Source organism: Phaeoacremonium minimum (assembly GCF_000392275.1).
Source record: "Phaeoacremonium minimum UCRPA7 unplaced genomic scaffold PA7_03_scaffold_290, whole genome shotgun sequence".
In the NCBI taxonomy this organism is placed as follows: domain Eukaryota; kingdom Fungi; phylum Ascomycota; class Sordariomycetes; order Togniniales; family Togniniaceae; genus Phaeoacremonium; species Phaeoacremonium minimum.
Genome location: NW_006921195.1, coordinates 990,536 through 1,008,991, shown reverse-complemented (window position 1 = coordinate 1,008,991; position 18,456 = coordinate 990,536). Strand labels below are relative to the sequence as shown.

The following is an 18,456-nucleotide window of genomic DNA, read 5'->3' as shown; positions in this document are numbered from 1 at the left end:
CACTTCTAGTCAAATGAGACATATTTCTCGCCATATTGTTCCGCAAACTTCTTATAACGCTCCTGATATCCGTCATGCCTTCTCCTAAACTCCTTTGCTGCTTTCATCTCCTCCCGTCCGACTTGATGTCGATGCGCCGCGTCCGGCCCATCTGCCACTCGTACAAAGCGTGCGTATGTCCACATCTCAGGCAATGGTGTGTGTTGGGTTAGACCCTGACCACCATACATTTGCATACACTCATCGATGATCTTGGTGGCGAGATTTGGCACCAGGATCTTGCTCTGGGCAATGGCACGCTTACCAGCTTTGTTGCCGAAAAGATCCATAGTATCAGCGGCATTGAGCACAATGAGGCGGGCGCCATCCAGCTCAAGGCGCATTTGCGCAATCCTCTCGATGTTGCTGTCGAACTCGCCGATAAGCTTGCCTCTTGGCTTCTTGCGGGGGTCATTGCACCGAATCAACGCCAGTTCATAAGCTCTCTCGCACTGTCCGATCAGTCGCATGCAGTGGTGAATGCGGCCTGGACCAAGACGGCCTTGTGCAATCTCAAAGGCTCGGCCTTCGCCCAGAATGACATTCTCCACCGGGATGCGCACATTGTTGTAAACATACTCTCCGTGGCCCTCGGGAGCATGATCATAACCCATGATACTCAGGTTACGTACCTGGTTAATTCCAGGTGTATTGCAAGGGACGATGACCATGGAATGACGGCGCCAACGGTCAGAGTTGTTAGGATCCGAGAGACCCATGAGAATGTAGAAAGATAGCTCTTTGTTCCACAGACAATTGCCATACAGTTTACGACCATTGATAACATAACTGTCACCCTCGCGAGTAATGCGAATGCCAATTTGCGTTGCATCCGACGAAGCAACATCTGGCTCTGTCATTGAGTATGCGGACGCAGCAGTTCCATCGAGAAGCGGCTGAAGCCACTTCTTCTTCTGTTCCTCGTTGCAGTATTTCGCCAACAGCTCGATATTGCCAGTCTCGGGAGCATGGCAGTTCATCGTCTAGGAATTGGCGTTAATGTTAGTGATCGGGTAGTTAGAGTGGGGACAGTTGCAATTGCAAACGAACCTGTGCTGCCCAGTAACACCTTCCCATGATTTCAGCACAGCAAGAGTACTCCAGATTTGTCAAACCAGGGCTCTCCTTAAAATGATTTGGCAAGAACAGATTGAAGAGGCCCTTCTGCTTGGCCTTTTCCCGTAGCTCGTGCATCAGCGGCGGTGTCGTCCACCTTCGCCCTTCCAGCTGAGCTTTCATGATTTGCTCACGGGGGATGCACTCGTTTTCCACCCAGTCATGAACGGCTTGGATCTTCTCAATTGCCAGTGGGGAGAGCTTCTGCTGCACCCATGGTGGAATGCGTGCGAACGCCGGCCCTTCAAGGGCCATGTTTGAACTTGAGTGAGGAGACATGTCGATAGAGAATGGGGTAGGCTCTTAAGATATCAAGACACTAACTCTACTCTGTTCACGTCGAACAATACAAGGTCGAGGATTGAGTTCGGGGCCCAATACTCTTTACGCAGGTATGTTCACTGGTTGTCAAGCATCAAATCGTTGACTTTCTGGCGGAGATCCTCTTCCCTCCCCGCATTTTACCGCGGTTAGTAGCTGCGCGGTAGCACCCTGACATGCCATATCAGCCCACTGTAGGGGAGGTCCCGGTATATTGATCAGTGGCACTGGTCGCTAAATGATGCTACAACATGCCCAGAAGCCTCGGCCTAAATCACTGGTTTCACTTTCGATGCCTGGTTGGCAAAGCGGCTCCCTACCTAGGGACTTAGGTAGGCAATGTACTTTGTAACATGTACTGAATCAGGGGCTAAGTCACTAATTGCAAGGCAAACATTCCTTGCGCATGTCGTAGGATTCGATGTCAGATCTCAAAAACTCAAAGCAGGTTATGTATTTCATCAAAAATCATTGATTCTACTTCTTATGGAATGATTTTCGCTGTTCTGAAGCGGTCGAAAGCGGTATACCACGCCTGCTTGGTATCGACCTCCTCCTTATACTCACCAAGCATCTCGTGGCATTTGGACATATCCAGGGGGCGGTCCTTGTCCATCATCGACATGATGAACATAGGGAATCCTCCAAAACTTCTGTCGTTCTGCACTCTACCAGGAACTAGGCCGTGCTTTGACTCAAGGGCTTTCCACTCCTCGTAATGCTCCGAAACGTAGCCGGTCGGATCAGGCCCTTGAACACCAGGACGCGGTCCAACTCCCTTGAGCCCAAAGTATTCACAAATGACTGGCCACTTGTAACTCCAAGTCGACGGCTTTGCGCTGTCTGCCGCATTGTATCTCTCGCCTGATGTCTTCTCAGTGCGAAGTGATGCGATGATGGCGACATGAGCTGCAACATCCTGGCTGGTCTCGTTCGTGAGAATCTTCCAAGACTTTTCCGTTCCGGGAAAGATGACTTCAGCACCCTTGCCGTTGACCGCAGTGTACAAGGATAGATATAAGCCCAGAGCCTGTGCCATGCAGTAGATGTTGTTATTTGGCACGAAGCCAATGATGTTATCAGGGATGATTTCACACCATGCCCATGATTTCCCTTTGGACATGTCCGTGAGCATGTCTGTTTGGCTATAGTAAAACATTTGCGAAGCGTATGGCTCAGGTATCCTTGGGTGGGATTCTTTCAGGGGCATTGTGAAGTCGAACGGATATTTGTCTAGAACATGGATGCCGTATGCTTTTGTGCCTGTTGGAAGCACAACACATTTGAGATTGGACGAGACATTCTCAACGGCCGAAACTGCGCGTGATAATAGATCAAGATTGATGGAGATCTCTTTACTCGGATCAGGATCCATGATATACGCTATGTAAGGTCAGTTTTTAGTATCTTGGGATCATTTATATTCTTTTACTAACCAAAGAAGTACACGTGTGTAATCTTCGCTGCATGTTTTACCTTCTCTTTGATCTCTGCCTCCAGACCAGCCAGTCCCTTCGGTGTAAGTATGTCAATACCGCTAACGACCTGAAGCTTATCAGACTGCGGCCATAGTGCAGCCTCTGCACTCAGAGGGCGATTGGTCAAAGCAGTGACCGAGGCGAAGGTCTCTGGTGTAGGATAGCCGTTCAAGATAGCATTGGTGATAGCCCAACCCGTGATACCACTCGCACCTTCAAAGTGTTAGTCTATGTCATTGTCTACTGTCTGCCTTGATAACATACCATACACGAGAGCATGATTCTCGTTGCTAAGAGAGCCCATTGTGTCTGAAGAGACTTTGTCTACAGGAACTGAAGCGATACACACAAATTAACACAATCGCGCACAAGATGTAGAAGATGGGAATCGCAAAACGATGGAGGGGTCCGCGTGTAAGAGAGGGGCACAGTTGGAGTCAAGGAGGCCGGCGCAGAAGTACTCCAGCTAGATGCCTTTCAATTTGGAGGGGAAAGGCTCATCCGCGATCTCCCTGGGACACTCCGCTTTCCGTGAAGCTTGGGGTAACCAGACGGAGGCATTACCAATGCCTAGCTTGTGACACTGCGTCATTGCCAATTTGTCCTTGCTGAGCAATTGTGGAGTCGTGATATTGTTAACAATCGTGCTTAGTGAGATCGCTCCGAGATCTCCTAGGAGTATTACGGACTCTTCCATCGATAAGGTATCTTTGCATAGAGAAGAAAATTCCTATTGTCACTGGAAGAGGAAATCTACTGTACTTGAAATTGGTTTTGCGCAAAAGACGCGACGATACTAGATGAACCCTTCTGATTGTTATTCCCTCCAACAATGCAGACGATGTTCGGCAAGAGAAAGCCGTTTCTACCTACTTAAGATAGGTAGGTAATCAATAGCTGAGAAGCCACCAAGATTGAAATGTCACAGAGAATTTACGTTCCATTGCTCGACACAAGCACTTTGCGAGTCCTCTAAATAACCTTCCCAAAATAATAGCTGGCCGCTCAAAAGACAGATACTCTACTTACAATTAGCATCATTTTGCAGAAAATTTTTGCATAGTATATTTACGAGGCCGCAGGATGCGTTGCTCTTCATCTTCGCCCCGCGTCTTCCCCGCATGCACCCAGGCATTTCCGCCCTAATGAATCAGGACCTCCAACCACCAATAGGGGGCCTAGACCTTGGCGGCTGATAATGGAAAATCTTACCCAGGGTCTCATATCAGAACCTGAACAGTATTGAACGCGGCAATACTACTGCAATTCTCATAGAAGACCCTTGCAAATGTGCTCAACCACGGCGTTAAATCAAGTAAAGTTGGGGTCCCGTGAGGGGATTAGACTGCAGACGGCCCCCTAGTGACCACCCCGGTGAAACAGCATCAAGATATGCTTGTCCGAGCAACTTACTCATGCTCGATGTTCACGGAAATGCACTTCCAACGTCTTAAGAATGCCCTTTGCCTCAGCCATTCCTATTCCCAGGAGTCGTGGTATAGTGTGCTTCGGGCGCAGAATACGGCGTAGAGCTTATCCTCTACCGTTACAAGCATGTCCCGTACGGCCCTCGCCGGCTAGTTGCTAATAGGACGGAAACGCACATGCTCAGCACGTCCAGGGGCAAGAATTCCGATCCGATGGGCTGCTGTCATGTAGATCCAGCCTTGGTAAAGCCATGACCTGGAAAAGCTGTAGCCCGGTGGTGCCAGAAGCTTTATAGATCGTACCACGTTCCTTGATTCCTGTTCCGGTATGGATCTTGTTCTCCTGTGTTTCCCGTTGGAGTAGCCATCCCCAGATAGAGGTCCCTATATAACGCTTTTCACTCCGTCTGTACCCTCGTACCTTTTCCATCCTTCTGTGTCCCTTACCTCACTTGTCCTCTTGCCCCTCCCTCTTGTAAATTATCACCATCATCATCATAATGGCTCCCGGGGCAATCGAGACTGTCGACGCAAACGGGGCCTCTCCGGAGGTTAAGGTGACGACCAAGAATGGCACCATCAACGAATCCCCCATTACCTTCAGTTACCCAGAAATGGCTACTCCCTATCGAGTATTGCAGCAATATCATTCCAAGCCTACAAAGATAAGAGTTGCCTGTATTGGAGCCGGCGCTTCAGGTCTCTGCTTGGCCTATAAAATGGAGAAGATGTTGGAGCCAGGCAGCTTTGAGCTGACACTGTTCGACAAGAACCCCGTGTTTGGCGGCACATGGTATGAGAACACCTATCCTGGTGTTGCTTGCGACATCCCCTCACACCTGTACACCTTCTCTTGGGACCCTAAGTATGACTGGTCACATTATTTTGCGTATGGTCCGGAGATTCGCCGATACTTCGAGGACTTTGCAGAGCGGTATGGCTCCAAGAAGTACATGAAGCTGAACACCAAAGTCATCGAGGCCCGCTGGGACGAGGAGCGAGGCATATGGCATCTCCTGTTGGAGGACCAAGTGACCAATGAGAAGTGGCATGACTGGTGTCATTCTCTGATCAACGGCACGGGAATCCTGAACAACTGGGTGTGGCCCGACATTGAGGGCATTCACGACTTCGCTGGACCTAAAATGCATTCAGCTCACTGGGACCACTCAGTTGACTTCAAGGGCAAGACCGTCGGCGTCATCGGAACAGGCAGCACAAGTGTACAAATTGTACCGTCACTTCAGCCAGAAGTCAAGAACATGAAGGTCTTCATGCGATCTCCGACTTGGATCTCCCCTCCTTTCGGCGGTGGCGTGCTCGAGTCTGATCTTCGCAAGGAAGGCGGCGGGGAGGAGCCATATGTGAGACAGTATACTTTCACTGAGGAGGACAAGCAGAAGTTCAAGAACGATCCCGAATACTACCTGAACTTCCGCAAGCGTATCGAGGCCGAGATCAACTCACTATTTGGAATGTATCAACAAGGTTCCGAGCTTTCCAATCACATGAGGAAAAATATCACAGAGGAAATGGAGCGGAGAATTGGGCCTGGCAATGAGAAGCTTAAGTCTTTCATCATCCCTAAATGGTCACCTGGCTGCCGACGAATTTCACCTGGCGACGGCTACCTCGAAGCTTTGGTCAAGCCCAATGTGGAGTGTGTCTACGGACCCATCAAGATGATCACCGCCGAGGGCATTGTGACAGAAGACGGCACACTACACAAGATGGACATTCTAGTCTGCGCTACTGGCTTCAAGGTTGCCTTCCGTCCTGCCTTCAAGATCATCAACGGTGAGGGCAAGACACTGGATGAGGATTGGGGTGATTCAGTCAACCTATACCTCGGTGTTTCGGCCCCCCGCTTCCCGAACTACTACACCATCGTCGGCCCCGGTGCGACATGGTCATCCGGAACCTTGCTTCCGTCCATCGAGACGACCGTCGAGTACTCGGTTAAGATGATGAAGAAGATTCAGCATGAGAACATCAAGTCTATCAGCGTGCAGCAGGAGGCCGTCGATGATATCTACGCTCACTTTGATGAGTTCCACAAGACGACAGTGTTCCAGGAGGAATGTCGAAGTTGGTTCAAGGACGGCAAGATCAAGAATCGGATCTATCTCTGGCCTGGATGTGTGAGTGAATATCCATCTCATTGTTTCTCAGTCCCCACTCATTTCTCCTCTTTGTTGGCAAGCCGCCGTTCTGCGCGGACTTGTCCGCTTTATCTCGCAATTTTCTTGGAAAATACGTACTACATCAGCTAACAGCATGTTCTACTACAGACCATCCACTTCCTAAAGACGATAAAGGAACCACGCTTCGAAGACTACCGCATCAAATACAGATATGGCAATCGATTTGCCTACCTTGGAAATGGCGAGGTGAAGGCAAATGTTACAAAGGACTATAAGGGACTGAGCACCTATGTTCGTGACAGCGACTACGACTGGGACGTCGAGTAATCTAAACAGTGACGACCGTGCTGCCTGCCGTGCCGCTATTCCCCGTGGGGAGTGCGATCTCCTCCACCATCGTAGGGCATGCTAGGCACAAGCTGAGTGCTGAAAAGTGGAATAGGGGGCGGCTATGGTCTGTTGGAGCAGCCCCTAATCACACCGATTGCGGGGGCTATGGGCTTACATCCTGCTAAACCCGCAGCGATGAATCATTAGCGTCTTGTTGGTTTCTTGTATCTACGCATAAGACCGGGTTATTTATCGTTCTGGCGTCAATTGATATCCCCTTTTGACCAATCGTCTCCTCCGGTTCTTGTCCCGCGTCTTAACTATCGACAGAGATTCTATCCTCTGGTGAGGGGCTACAGTGTAAGGCAACAGACCGGGTTGCAGCCGGTTCACACCCTCATGCGAAATCATTGAGTGCAGGACAAGCAAGGCTCGTGACTGCACTGGATTCCTAAACTGGAAGATTTACACGCCTATGCGTTCATGTGCAGAGGTTAAGAGGGCTAGGTAGGAGACGGCAACTTTGTCGATTGAATGAGTGGCTTGCAGTTTTAAGCAAGATCGTCTGACCTGGCAAGCCATCGTCTTGATAAGCGTCTTGGTAGGTCCGTACTCCCAACGCATCAATGCTTGCAACCCCGGATTAAGCGGGTGAGACCCACGACTCACAAGTACCAAAAGCTTCCAGCGATTCAATTGAGGCGCTTTATTAATCCAAACAGCATGAAAGGGTGCTTGGTCAAGACATAATGCACAATTGACAGCGCAAGCCATCCAACCTCAGTGAACCTATGACCAGGGTATGAATTGATTGAATTAATTAAATCTCCACGCTCGCCTTGGTTACCGCAAATGAGACCCCGTGTTTCGTAGGTCGGCAATCGTTAGACCGTGCCCAAATTCCTGGGTCACTTCGCGAGTCAAGAGATGTGCCACTACAGAACCTCTACGACTCAGGTCGGGCGCAGGGGTTCTCAAGGATGCCTCGTGTCTCATTGGACGACCCCCAATGCACACGTCGGCTATGGTAGAGATACCAAAGCTTAAGATGTGCAGTCAGCACCTTGGTCAAACGTCTTAGAGGCGGGGGACGGCCTCGTAATTGGCCCACAGGGAAGCGCCGTGGGAGCCGTTCGTCTCGATAGCTGCTTACTGCTCTCTCCGCATCTGGTTTCCCCAACACCCCAGAATAGCCCCGGCTAGAAATCGTGGAGACACACTTCTAACCGGCGGGGTAGACGGGTGAGAGGAGCAGTGCTTGAGTCCGTCTTGAGACCGGTTCACTGCCTGTCGCCTGCCTGCCCCAGCTTTTGTCATGTGGCTGTAACTAGCCATGGGTTCGGGTGCCCTTGGCTACCTTTTAGACAGGCATTGGACCATATAGCACACCTCGCTTGTTGACTAGGGGAGGCAGTCTCATAGCCGGCGTGTCGGAGTCTCGGTTCTGGTACTTTTGTGCAGCTGAGTATTGGCCGTTCATCACTTGGTGGACCCAGACCATTCTGTAATGGATCCTTTTGACACCTCTCTTACCTTCGACGCGACACCCATTCGACTGTCAATCGTGGGGAGTGTCGTAGACGAGTCCACCTGGTCTTGGGTTGCTCCAAGTTTTCGCGGGGCAGAGCCCTGCTTCCTGACCCTAGTCTGTCTCGTGTGAACCCTTCTCATTCTCCGGAGTTCCCTGTCCCCCCCAAAGTTGAATTGTGGAATCTCCTCACTTTCTGCCATCATTGTTCATGCATCATTATCTTCGATACACCAAAAGAACGTTCGATTCCTAATAGAAGTCATCTTATCTCGTCTTACCTAAGTGACTGAGTTGTAAAGTGTTTTCAGCCATTGTAGGCTGCCCTATCTAGGGAGACATACATCACAGTTACCATGGCGAACTCAAATGCCGAGGGTAATTCTCTGCCAGACGTGTCTGAAGAAGGACAGGATATTTCCAACCAGGAGAATGTCTCTTCCCGTTCTCAACCATCCAGACAATCCAGCAAACAGCAAGTAAGACATAGAGCGTCAGTCGCCTGCGCATCATGCCGAGACCGCAGGATTCGCTGCGTCGTCCCCAAGGGGGAGACCGAGTGTACTCAGTGCAAAAGAGCAGGGACAGATTGTGTTATTAAGAACGATGATGAACGACGACGGTTCGTTTTCCTCCTTGATCTTGATTAAAATGCAAGGCTGATGATGAAAAGTCCTATTTCCAAAGCGTATATGTCATCGTTATCCGACAGAATTTCCATGCTTGAGGGTATGCTCATGGAGAAGGGTGTCGTGCCACCGCCCGCCGCACATCCTCCCAAGACAAAACAAGAAGCCCAAACAAAACAACAACAGCCTGGAGAACAACAACACCATCAGCAATCAGCAGATGGCCATTATGCTCAAACGGTGTACCAGAATTCGCCTTCCCGTGAGGTTCCCTCACCGCCAGACTCTGGAAATGAGGACTTCGCCATGCAGGATCTGCACGATTTCCAGGAGAGCGATCAGGCAGACAGTGTTCTGGCGCACAGTCAGACCTTCCAACCCTTGATGAAGGAGACCTCGCCATTCCGCAATCTAGACCCCAAGAAAGAGGACATTGTCCATCGGTTGCTCTCAACCAAGGGCAATCTATCATTTGATCAGTTATCCGGCCGCCTGCGGTTCTTCGGACCCACGGCGAACAGCCATGTGTATGCCGAGTCTCAAGACACATTCGATTCTCGGGAGCCTCCTGAGCAGATCCGGCGTTCCGAACGGATCATCCGCTCTCTCACCGTTGCCACTCATGATTACCTCATGAACAACTTCTGGGAGTATTATAATTCAGTGCTGCACGTCATCGATCAAAGCGCCTTTGAGGCCGATCGGGAGTCACAGAATCCTAAGTTCTACTCATCGTTCCTTCACATCACCATACTCGCCATGGGTTATCGCTTCGCCGACCATGACAGAGAGGACATGAAGAAGATCACTCTTGGGAACAGAGAGTGTAACCTCCACAGAGAAGCCAAGTATATGCTTGATATCGAGCTTGAGAGACCGGGTGGAATACCTAGTGTCCAAGCACTCCTAATACTTGGCGACCTAGAATGTGGCGTTGGGCGTGACAACACCGGTTGGATGTATGCTGGTAAGTACTTTAATCACCTGAGCATATCAACATTATAAGTATTAACTAAAAAATAAAGGAATGTCAAATCGACTTGCGTTTGATATCGGACTTCATCTTGACTGTCGTGGCGATAACATCTCGCAGCAAGAAATCGAGATCAGACACATGGTGATGAGGGCCTGTGTTGTCTTCGACAAATACTGGGCATTGTTTTTGGGTCGTCCTACGAGCATCAAAAACCAAGACATCGGTGTTGACCTCTTACTATCGAAGAGACTCTCGGGACTGTCTGCTTTCCCTCAGGACTCTACTCAACCAGAGCTCAGAGAGGTCGGAAAGTCGGCCAATTCTGAGATATATGAATATCTCATCGAACTCATGGAGTTGGCCGGCAAGATTGTTGAAACTCGCGATAACAACCGCATCAGCAATTCTGCCGACCACGCCAATGTCTTCGCAATGAGCGAATCTGAGGATAATGCCTATATGCATGTCATCAGCCTTGACCGCCAGCTGCAAAATTGGTACCGGCGCCTTCCAGAACACCTAACCTGGAAGCCCGCCAACATCAAGGCTGCACCGTATTCATTCTTTCATCTTCATCAGCAATACCACGTCACTATGATCCTCCTCCACCGACCATGGGCCAAGTATGGTGCTATCTCCGGAGATGGCTCTAGCACTAACTCTCATCCGAGCCCGGACTCAACAGCAGATCATCGCCGAGGCTCAACGGGCCAGATCCCAATGAGCGGACATACTCTTGGCCTTGGTGACCCGCATTCAATTGTGGATGACAGTAGAACTTCCTTATCTCGAAGCATCTGCACACAGCAGGCAATTCGGGTTGCCCGCATCTTCTGGCAGCACAGACAACGCTATGACGGAAAGAAGATCTTCGTAACGGGGATTCAGCATGCTGGCACGGCGGCCATTGCTTTGATCGCAGCACTCGCATATTCAAGCAGTGATGTTGACCGTCGAAGCTATACCGGCTATTTGGAGATCCTCTCCTGTGCTCTTCATGACATGAGCCATGCTTACCAGCCAGCTCAGCGGATGGATGACCTCCTTCGGGCCGTCCTTGATCAAATGCGGCCGGATAATCATGGCCCGGCATCGGTGGTATTCCAGAATGGTGCTCCTGTCAGTGTATTTGGCGGCAGCGCTGGGAGTAGCATGATGTCTGGATCAGGCTGGCAGGGCAGCCCTGGCAGCAACATTTACTCAATCCTTCCCCTACGCCGGGAGAATGAGGACAATGACCATGTGCAAGCCTTTAAGAAGCGCCGCCCTGCACAGAGCAGGCGAGCCTCTGAGTTCACTCGCCCACCACCGCCATTTTTTCTAAGTCAGACCGGACCAACCCCACCAAATTCGTCCCAGAGCCAGAGCAACTCCTTTTCAGCCGTCTTTGGTCGTCATTCTGGAGCAACACCAGGCATGTTCTCGGCAGACCATTCCAATAACTTCGGCCTTGACTTTCTGAACGGCCCAGCCGTAGATCTTGATGGTAGTGACGACCGGCATGAAGGACTTAACAGACACACGGAGGACTATGTGCTCGTAGCACCTTCTTCTGACGGATGGGCCTTGAACGGTATGGGACATGATCATTCACACCCTGGCGCAGGATTTGAGGTCCCAATGGGGGACTGGATGGCAGGGCCTGCTGGTCTAAGTGCTAGTGGCGTTCTGAAAGGGGCAGGTCCCGGTGCCATATCAGCGCCCAGTGACACCATGGCAGGAATGACCAAGGTGTCGAATGGAGACGCCTCCGCCGGAGAGAATCCCGGCAGCGCTGAGGCGAAGCAAGAAGGTAGCGGAAATGAAAATGCGGGAATCAATGGCACTAGTAACGGAGGAATGGAGTGGATGGGCAGCGAAGGCGGGCTGAATGCCCTGAGCCCAGTCAGCCTCAGTGGGCTAGTCCAGAGTGTTGAAAAAGCAGCGGGTGCAACCGAGACGGGTGCCGTGAATGGCACTGGACGGAATCATGAATTGGACTTTTTCAGTTTTTGAGATCAAGCGACTTGCTTTTGAGTGTGTATAGGAAACTTCGGATAGTGGTCGAGGATGGGGGCAAGGCGTTAAATCTAAGACGCTCAACGTTCTATAACGAGATGTCCGCAGCCTAGCAATAACTTGTACTTAAATACCGGGAAAGCGAAGAACGAATATTGAATGAAGGACTCAAATGTATACCTGCTGCCTTGAATCGTGATTGAAGGAGATGCTTTTGTCTGGTAGTAGCTTATTGATAAATTTAGGAGGGTGCGCTGACAATGAAGTCTTCGTCTGAGCTACCTACCCGAAATGTCCAGATACTGCCCGCATTCATTGCGATGTGAAGCCACCGTCCGCCACCAGTGCCGCTCCTTGCATGAAACTACTCATTGGGGATGCGAGAAAAGCAATGGCATCACCGACCTCCTCCATTAAAGAGGTTCGCTGTAGCGGTGTTCTTGCGATATCTAGAGCCAGAGGCGACCCTGGGCTGGTGTCCATCAGCCGCTTCACCAATGGCGTTTCAACGTAGCCGGGGCAGATCGCGTTAATTCGAATTCCCATTGGGCCATATGCATTTGCATCCGCCTTGGTGAGGCCTAACACACCATGCTTGGACGCACAGTATGCTGGGTGTGACATGTTTATGCCTGTGGCCACGATGCCATACATGGATGCCACATTGATGATTCGCCCGCGGCCTTCCCGGACGCCCAAGTCTCTGCCTCGAGCATTAGAATCTTGATATCTCAGACCATCATCAACTCTGTACGAGCCAATGGAACACTCACTCCTGCTTCAGCATGACTCCCAGCTCCTCACGCTGACATCGCCATACACCGTTGAGATTGATGCCGACTATACGATTCCACTCTGACTCTGGCAACTCGTGTGTCTTCTCACCAGCACCGCCAGTGCCTGCATTATTGACTGCCACGTCGAGACGACCGAACGCTCGTACTGCCTCGGCGATACTCGAGGACACCTGGGCGGTGTCTTGAACATCCATGGTGAGGTCAAGGACCTCTACGCCTGAGAATTGTTGCCTGAGCTCCTCATTCGATGCTTTCAGCGCCGGTTCATTAATATCTGCCAGTGCCAGCCTCTGAATGCCAAACCGGGCGAAGGACACCGCGGTGGCACGTCCTATGCCTACAGCGACGTAAGCAAAGACTGTAATATCAGCGTGCGAGTATGCCCAAAAATACCTGAAGCAGCTCCAGTGATGAAGGCCGTTCCTTTTAGAAGCGAGGCCATGTTATAGCCAATGAAGGAATCACCCCCTTTCAGCGGTCACGGATGAATGATTCGGAAGCAGAGTATAGACAATCACAAGGGATGAGTCGATGTCTGCTGCAAAACGTCACTGCCACGAAATTGAAAGACCGTCAATAATAAGATATTCTACCTCCCGACATGCTGTTCAACAATAATTTCATGAGCCGGAGATTCAAACCATATAACGATCACGAGTCAGGTATTAGTGGCGTGCGCCGCTGAAGAGCACATCCGGCAGTGGGCCAGCCACCGCTCTCGAGCGATCCCCCACAGTGGGGACCAGCCACTAACCCTCCCCAGTTTCGGCGAAGCTTTTCCGCTAAGTCACACATCCAGCTATTATCACAACAGCCTCACTTCCTTTCTCCTTACAGCGAGCGGCCAGGCAAGTCTTTTTGATGAGAGGGCGCCAAGATCTACTCACATTAGCAATCTCCGTTTCGTTATGTCTGAGGAGTTGAGCGAGGGAACAGCAAAATGTCGAGCACGGCGCAAGCGAGTTTTGAGTAAAAGAGAAGTGCTTCAGTGTAGTCACAGTCGTCGGAACAAGAGATCCAGAGGGGGCTGCTCATTTTACGGTAGATCTCGTCGATTGTGACCATAAACTACAAATTCCGCCCTCACCTGCCGACAGTCCTTCCAGCCCCTTAGAGACGCGCTTGATTATGGTAAGTGGTAATTACTAGCCCCCTTTGAAAGGTTAAGAAGCAATGCGCCGTATTGCACGTCATCGATATGTATACAAATTAATTCACCTTATATTTTTTACAGATTTTATCGAAAGATGTTACTTTCGTAATGTTGGTTGTTTTGGAAAGCCTTCTTAGATCATCCGATGGGATATTTCTCTGAAAATTCTCCATAATAAACAATGTCGTACCAGTAAACTGAACTTGGCATCAATAGATGACGATTGCATCAACCAAGTTTTCAGATAGTGCTCATATAATTATACATATAGAGTAAATCATGTCAGCTCTTTCTAAGCATCATGGTCTCGAAAAATTCTTGACAAGCACTGTTCAGAGGTGCAGAACGATGCCAGTGAAGTCTTTGCATTGTACCGTTCATATTGAAACTAATATCCTTGTTAATAAAGTACCACCTTGACTTGAGGTATTAGCAAATCAGAAACTCATTATTGTATTCGTCGAACATCTATTTACCTGAGTTCAGGACGTCGCGCTGTCTACTTGAGTTTTCCCAACAGGATCGGGAGTTAATAATTGACGCCACTGCAGCTACAAGTTCGTGATGAATGACATTCAAGAACTTTGGAAACGTGATCTTAGAAAGCTCCTTGTTCTTGACGGGCAGCAAGTGCAAGTTAGACGGTGTGATCGTGCTCTAGTCGTGTAAAGTGTTCGGGTGTCCTTCATGCGCTAATGAGGTTTAATAACGAACTCGATCCAGTTCCCTTCATTGCCCAGATGCATACTGCTTGGCAGATGAAAATTGATAAAGAGAATGGCAGGTCATACTCAATTGTTACTAACGTCTGATGTATTTCGTTTTCTCCTAGAAGATTAAGTGCGTGCGTAAGTTACGCGACTCCGCGTTTCCGGGTAAGACAGTCATTGGTATAAAATCGTGCTCAGTCAATTGAGAGGAAGCTGCAGCGAAAGTCTAACCCAGCCCGATTAGAGGTAGTATTTAATGATTGTATGTGAAAAGCTAAGTAGGGCACTGCCAATTCATGGATGTTGTTGGTCAAGCGAACCCAACAGGCAAATCTACAGACACTGACTGACGTCGGTGCCGAATCGGCAACTTGACCCTCTGCAAACGATCGTCATCCACGCTCAAAATTTCCAACGAAAGAAGTAATTTCGACAGTCGTATAAAATGTCGTTCCGTTTGTGGCATGTTGATACTATATACTTTCATTTGCAATTTTGTCATTTGTCGTATACAAGTGTTCTGGCTTGCAAAGACCATATTGGGCTACCCTTTTCCTAGTCGCCAATCGAAAATGGCAGCCAAGGACCTAGAAGACGGTCTTCCGGAGCAAGCCAAACCACTAGATGTCTTGCAAGAGCCGAGAACGAGTAAAGAGTCAATACCACTTTCGTCCTCTCCAACACAAGCAAGGATATTTGCAGATATCGTTGCAACCGATCCCGCTGCTGCTGCTGAGCAGTCTCCTTCCAGAGTGGAAGGACTAGATCGAAGAGCCACGCATGAATCTGAAGCACCGTATTCAATTTTCACCCATTCTCAGAAAATTTTCATCGTATTGGCGGTATCCTTTATGGCCATTATCTCCCCTCTTTCCGGTAGCGCCTACCTCCCAGCATTGCCCGAGATCGCAGCGGACCTCAACGTGTCCAATAGTCTCATCAACCTTACGGTCACGACCTACCTCGTATGTACGCCGCTTCTCTATGAGCACATGAAACAACTACTAAATAAGATAGATCTTTCAAGGCATCGCACCCTCCTTTGTCGGCAATTTCTCCGATGTATACGGCAGACGTCCAGCTTATGTGATTTGCTCTGTAATATACTTGGCCGCAAATATCGGTCTTGCACTTCAGCGTAATTATGCCGCACTGCTCGTGCTTCGTATGCTTCAAAGCTGTGGAAGTAGCGCAACTGTTGCATTGGGCAGCGCAACTGTCGCTGATCTCGTTACTAGAGCTGAGAGGGGCAAATTTATTGGCTATGCAGGAATGGGCATTACGTTGGGACCGGCAATTGGTCCTGTGGCAGGTGGTCTCCTCAGCCAGTATCAAGGTTGGCCCTCAATATTCTGGTTTCTCACCATCGTGTCAGCCGTTTTATTTTTGTTGATTTTCACCTTTCTTCCGGAGACTTGCAGGGCCGTAGTCGGTAATGGCAGTGTCCCATCTCGAAAGTGGAATCGAACTCTCTGGGATTATTTTCAAGAGCTCCGACGAGGCAAACCCAAGGAAACCCATATCGATCGTGATACGATTTCTGGGCCACGGCGACGGCCTAATCCGTTTCTAGCACTCAAGATTCTGGCGGAGAAGGAAGGCGGCGTCACTCTGGGGTATGGGTCGCTTCTGTACGGTGGCTATTATGCTATCCTAGTTACGTTGTCTTCCAACCTGTCCGAGCGATTTGGTTTCTCTCAAGTCACCATAGGTCTGTGTTATCTTCCTATCGGCGTTGGGAGCTTCTTATCTCGCTGGACGTGTGGCTATCTGCTTGACTGGAACTTCAGACGACATGCAAAGCGACTAAACATCGAATTGAGCCACAAACGACAGCAGAACATTGACATCCTACCAATCGAGATGATTCGACTGCAAATTTCGATTCCCTTCATATATATATCGTGTTGCACCATCATTGGGTACGGCTGGGCATTAGAAAAGAAGTCCTCACTCGCAGGGATTGAGATCAGTCTTTTCTTCTGCGGACTGTTTTTTTCTGGTGCATTGAATGGGCTTAATACTCTGATCGTGGACACTCATGCGAACCAGCCGGCTACAGCTGTGGCAGCAAACAACCTCTTCCGATGTCTGGTCGGCGCGGGAGCTGCGGCTCTTGCACTGCCATTGATACACAAGATTGGAATGGGTTGGATGGGAATGCTTGTGGCAGGAATATGGGTAGCCTTTAGTCCTTGTCTTTGGCTCGTGTTATTCCATGGAGCGAAATGGAGGCAGGACCTGAAAGTGAAAAGGGAGAAAAGGGATGCTGAGCAGCAGCAAGTGGTAAATTCAACGTAGGGTGGAAGTTCATGAATCGCATGGAACGGCCTACCAAAAAATCAACCAGATGACATATCTAATATCCACTCCAGCTTGACCAGCTGGCATCGGTCAAGAGCATTAGACTAAGTAGCAGGCATTCATGATAGACACAGCCATTCATCATCGCTGTAAGACGATGGGCCCTCGAAGCTGTTCTGTATTAAATCAATTTGGTGACACTTTGTGTTCCTCCATGACCACTAGCATCAGCCAAGACATGTTGTCGATCCAGTACCCACGTTTCAGTGGACCAGCCTTCCGTCTTAGGTTAAGTGTGCCTAAAAACGCCACCATTCCCACCCGCCGACGCCGTAACACAAGGCATCTTGCAGGCCGCCTTTGCGTACGAGGCAGAATTTCTCTTCTGCACATAAAACAGTTTGTGAGGCGGAGGCAGTGGATGCTCAAACACCTACAATTCGAAGGGCTCCTCTTGAGGATTCTGTGAATAGTCGCCCAGTCACAAACTTAACGGGAGCGTCACACACTTCAGATCACGTACCGATGACAGAATGTCAGCCGACCGTGCGTGGTACGCTCCGGGGCCCGGTGTTCCCCCTCCGCTCCCACCCCGGAGCCCTCGGCCGGCGCAGCCGATGAGTTATTCTCCGGCTTATTATGCTCAACATGGCTCATTGCCGCCGCCTCCTCCCGGACCTCCACCCAGGAGTCCCGGCCTGGCACCTGTTCACAGCGATGTACCACCTCCTATTCCTCCGCGGCCGCCTGGGTTTGAAAGCCCAGCATTGAGGGTCCAGGGTAGCGCATCTACTCCTGCAGCACCACCAGGAGTACCTAGTAGTCACAGTATAGCCTCCTCAAGACCAGTGATGTCAGCAAACTTACCTTGGCTCTCACAAGAACCGGACAATGCACCGTTTTATCCTCAGCCAGGAGTACCTTCTACGTATAAATCCGACGCACCAGTTATATACCAACCGCCGGAGCCGACTATAGGTCCCCAGTCTGGCGGTCCTTTGATGCAACCATCTGGTCTTTCACCACAAGTCTCGCAACCCCAAGCTTTAATATCCGGGGTCGCAGACAACTTCTCGAAACTAAATGTCTCCGAGGGACCGCCCATTACATCTTCAAATGCCCAACAGTGGGCTTATGGAGGATATCCGCCGCCACCCACACATACCCCAGGGACTTACAATACCAGCTCTTCCCCTGGCACCACTCACTCGACCATATCCCCGAGTACAGCGTCTGGAGCAAGCTCGTGTCAGACAGATAGCTACCCCCCACCATCAACAAGTACTTCTTCGGCTCCCAGTGTAGTCCTTCCGCAGATGAATATTCCCTCTTCTCACATCTCCATCATCCCGCCGACTGAACAGCACTTCCGGCCGCCCTCAGTTTCTGCTCAAAGAGCTACTGAACCCCAAAGTTATGTACCTTATAAACCGGGAACATTTTCCAACCAGCCTCAGGAATCTCGCCCTGAGCCAACCAATACCAGCCCCACGCCGCCACAAAGTT

General features: G+C 50.0%; 5 protein-coding genes across 5 annotated transcripts; 2 read left to right on the top strand and 3 right to left on the bottom strand.

Moving 5' to 3' along the window:
* Window positions 1–5: 5 nt before the first annotated feature.
* UCRPA7_3836 (putative acyl- dehydrogenase family member 11 protein) lies at window positions 6–1,410 on the bottom strand (the record flags this gene model as incomplete). Its single annotated transcript, XM_007916341.1, has 2 exons — window positions 6–1,022; window positions 1,090–1,410. 2 exons carry the CDS (start codon window positions 1,408–1,410, stop codon window positions 6–8), a joined length of 1,338 nt encoding a protein of 445 aa, XP_007914532.1.
* A 550-nt stretch (window positions 1,411–1,960) lies between these two features.
* UCRPA7_3835 (putative sirq protein) lies at window positions 1,961–3,258 on the bottom strand (the record flags this gene model as incomplete). The annotated part of the gene is made up of 3 exons (XM_007916192.1): window positions 1,961–2,859; window positions 2,913–3,167; window positions 3,219–3,258. 3 exons carry the CDS (start codon window positions 3,256–3,258, stop codon window positions 1,961–1,963), a joined length of 1,194 nt encoding a protein of 397 aa, XP_007914383.1.
* A 1,623-nt stretch (window positions 3,259–4,881) lies between these two features.
* UCRPA7_3834 (putative 4-hydroxyacetophenone monooxygenase protein) lies at window positions 4,882–6,852 on the top strand (the record flags this gene model as incomplete). Its single annotated transcript, XM_007916375.1, has 2 exons — window positions 4,882–6,522; window positions 6,658–6,852. The coding sequence occupies 2 exons, from the start codon at window positions 4,882–4,884 to the stop codon at window positions 6,850–6,852; spliced, it is 1,836 nt and encodes a 611-aa protein (XP_007914566.1).
* A 2,223-nt stretch (window positions 6,853–9,075) lies between these two features.
* Window positions 9,076–10,017, top strand: UCRPA7_3833 (putative nitrogen assimilation transcription factor nit-4 protein; the record flags this gene model as incomplete). Its single annotated transcript, XM_007916218.1, has 1 exon — window positions 9,076–10,017. One exon carries the CDS (start codon window positions 9,076–9,078, stop codon window positions 10,015–10,017), a length of 942 nt encoding a protein of 313 aa, XP_007914409.1.
* Window positions 10,018–12,755: 2,738 nt separating this feature from the next.
* On the bottom strand, window positions 12,756–13,225 carry UCRPA7_3832 (putative short-chain dehydrogenase reductase protein; the record flags this gene model as incomplete). Its single annotated transcript, XM_007916294.1, has 2 exons — window positions 12,756–13,120; window positions 13,177–13,225. The coding sequence occupies 2 exons, from the start codon at window positions 13,223–13,225 to the stop codon at window positions 12,756–12,758; spliced, it is 414 nt and encodes a 137-aa protein (XP_007914485.1).
* Between the last annotated feature and the right edge of the window lie 5,231 nt (window positions 13,226–18,456).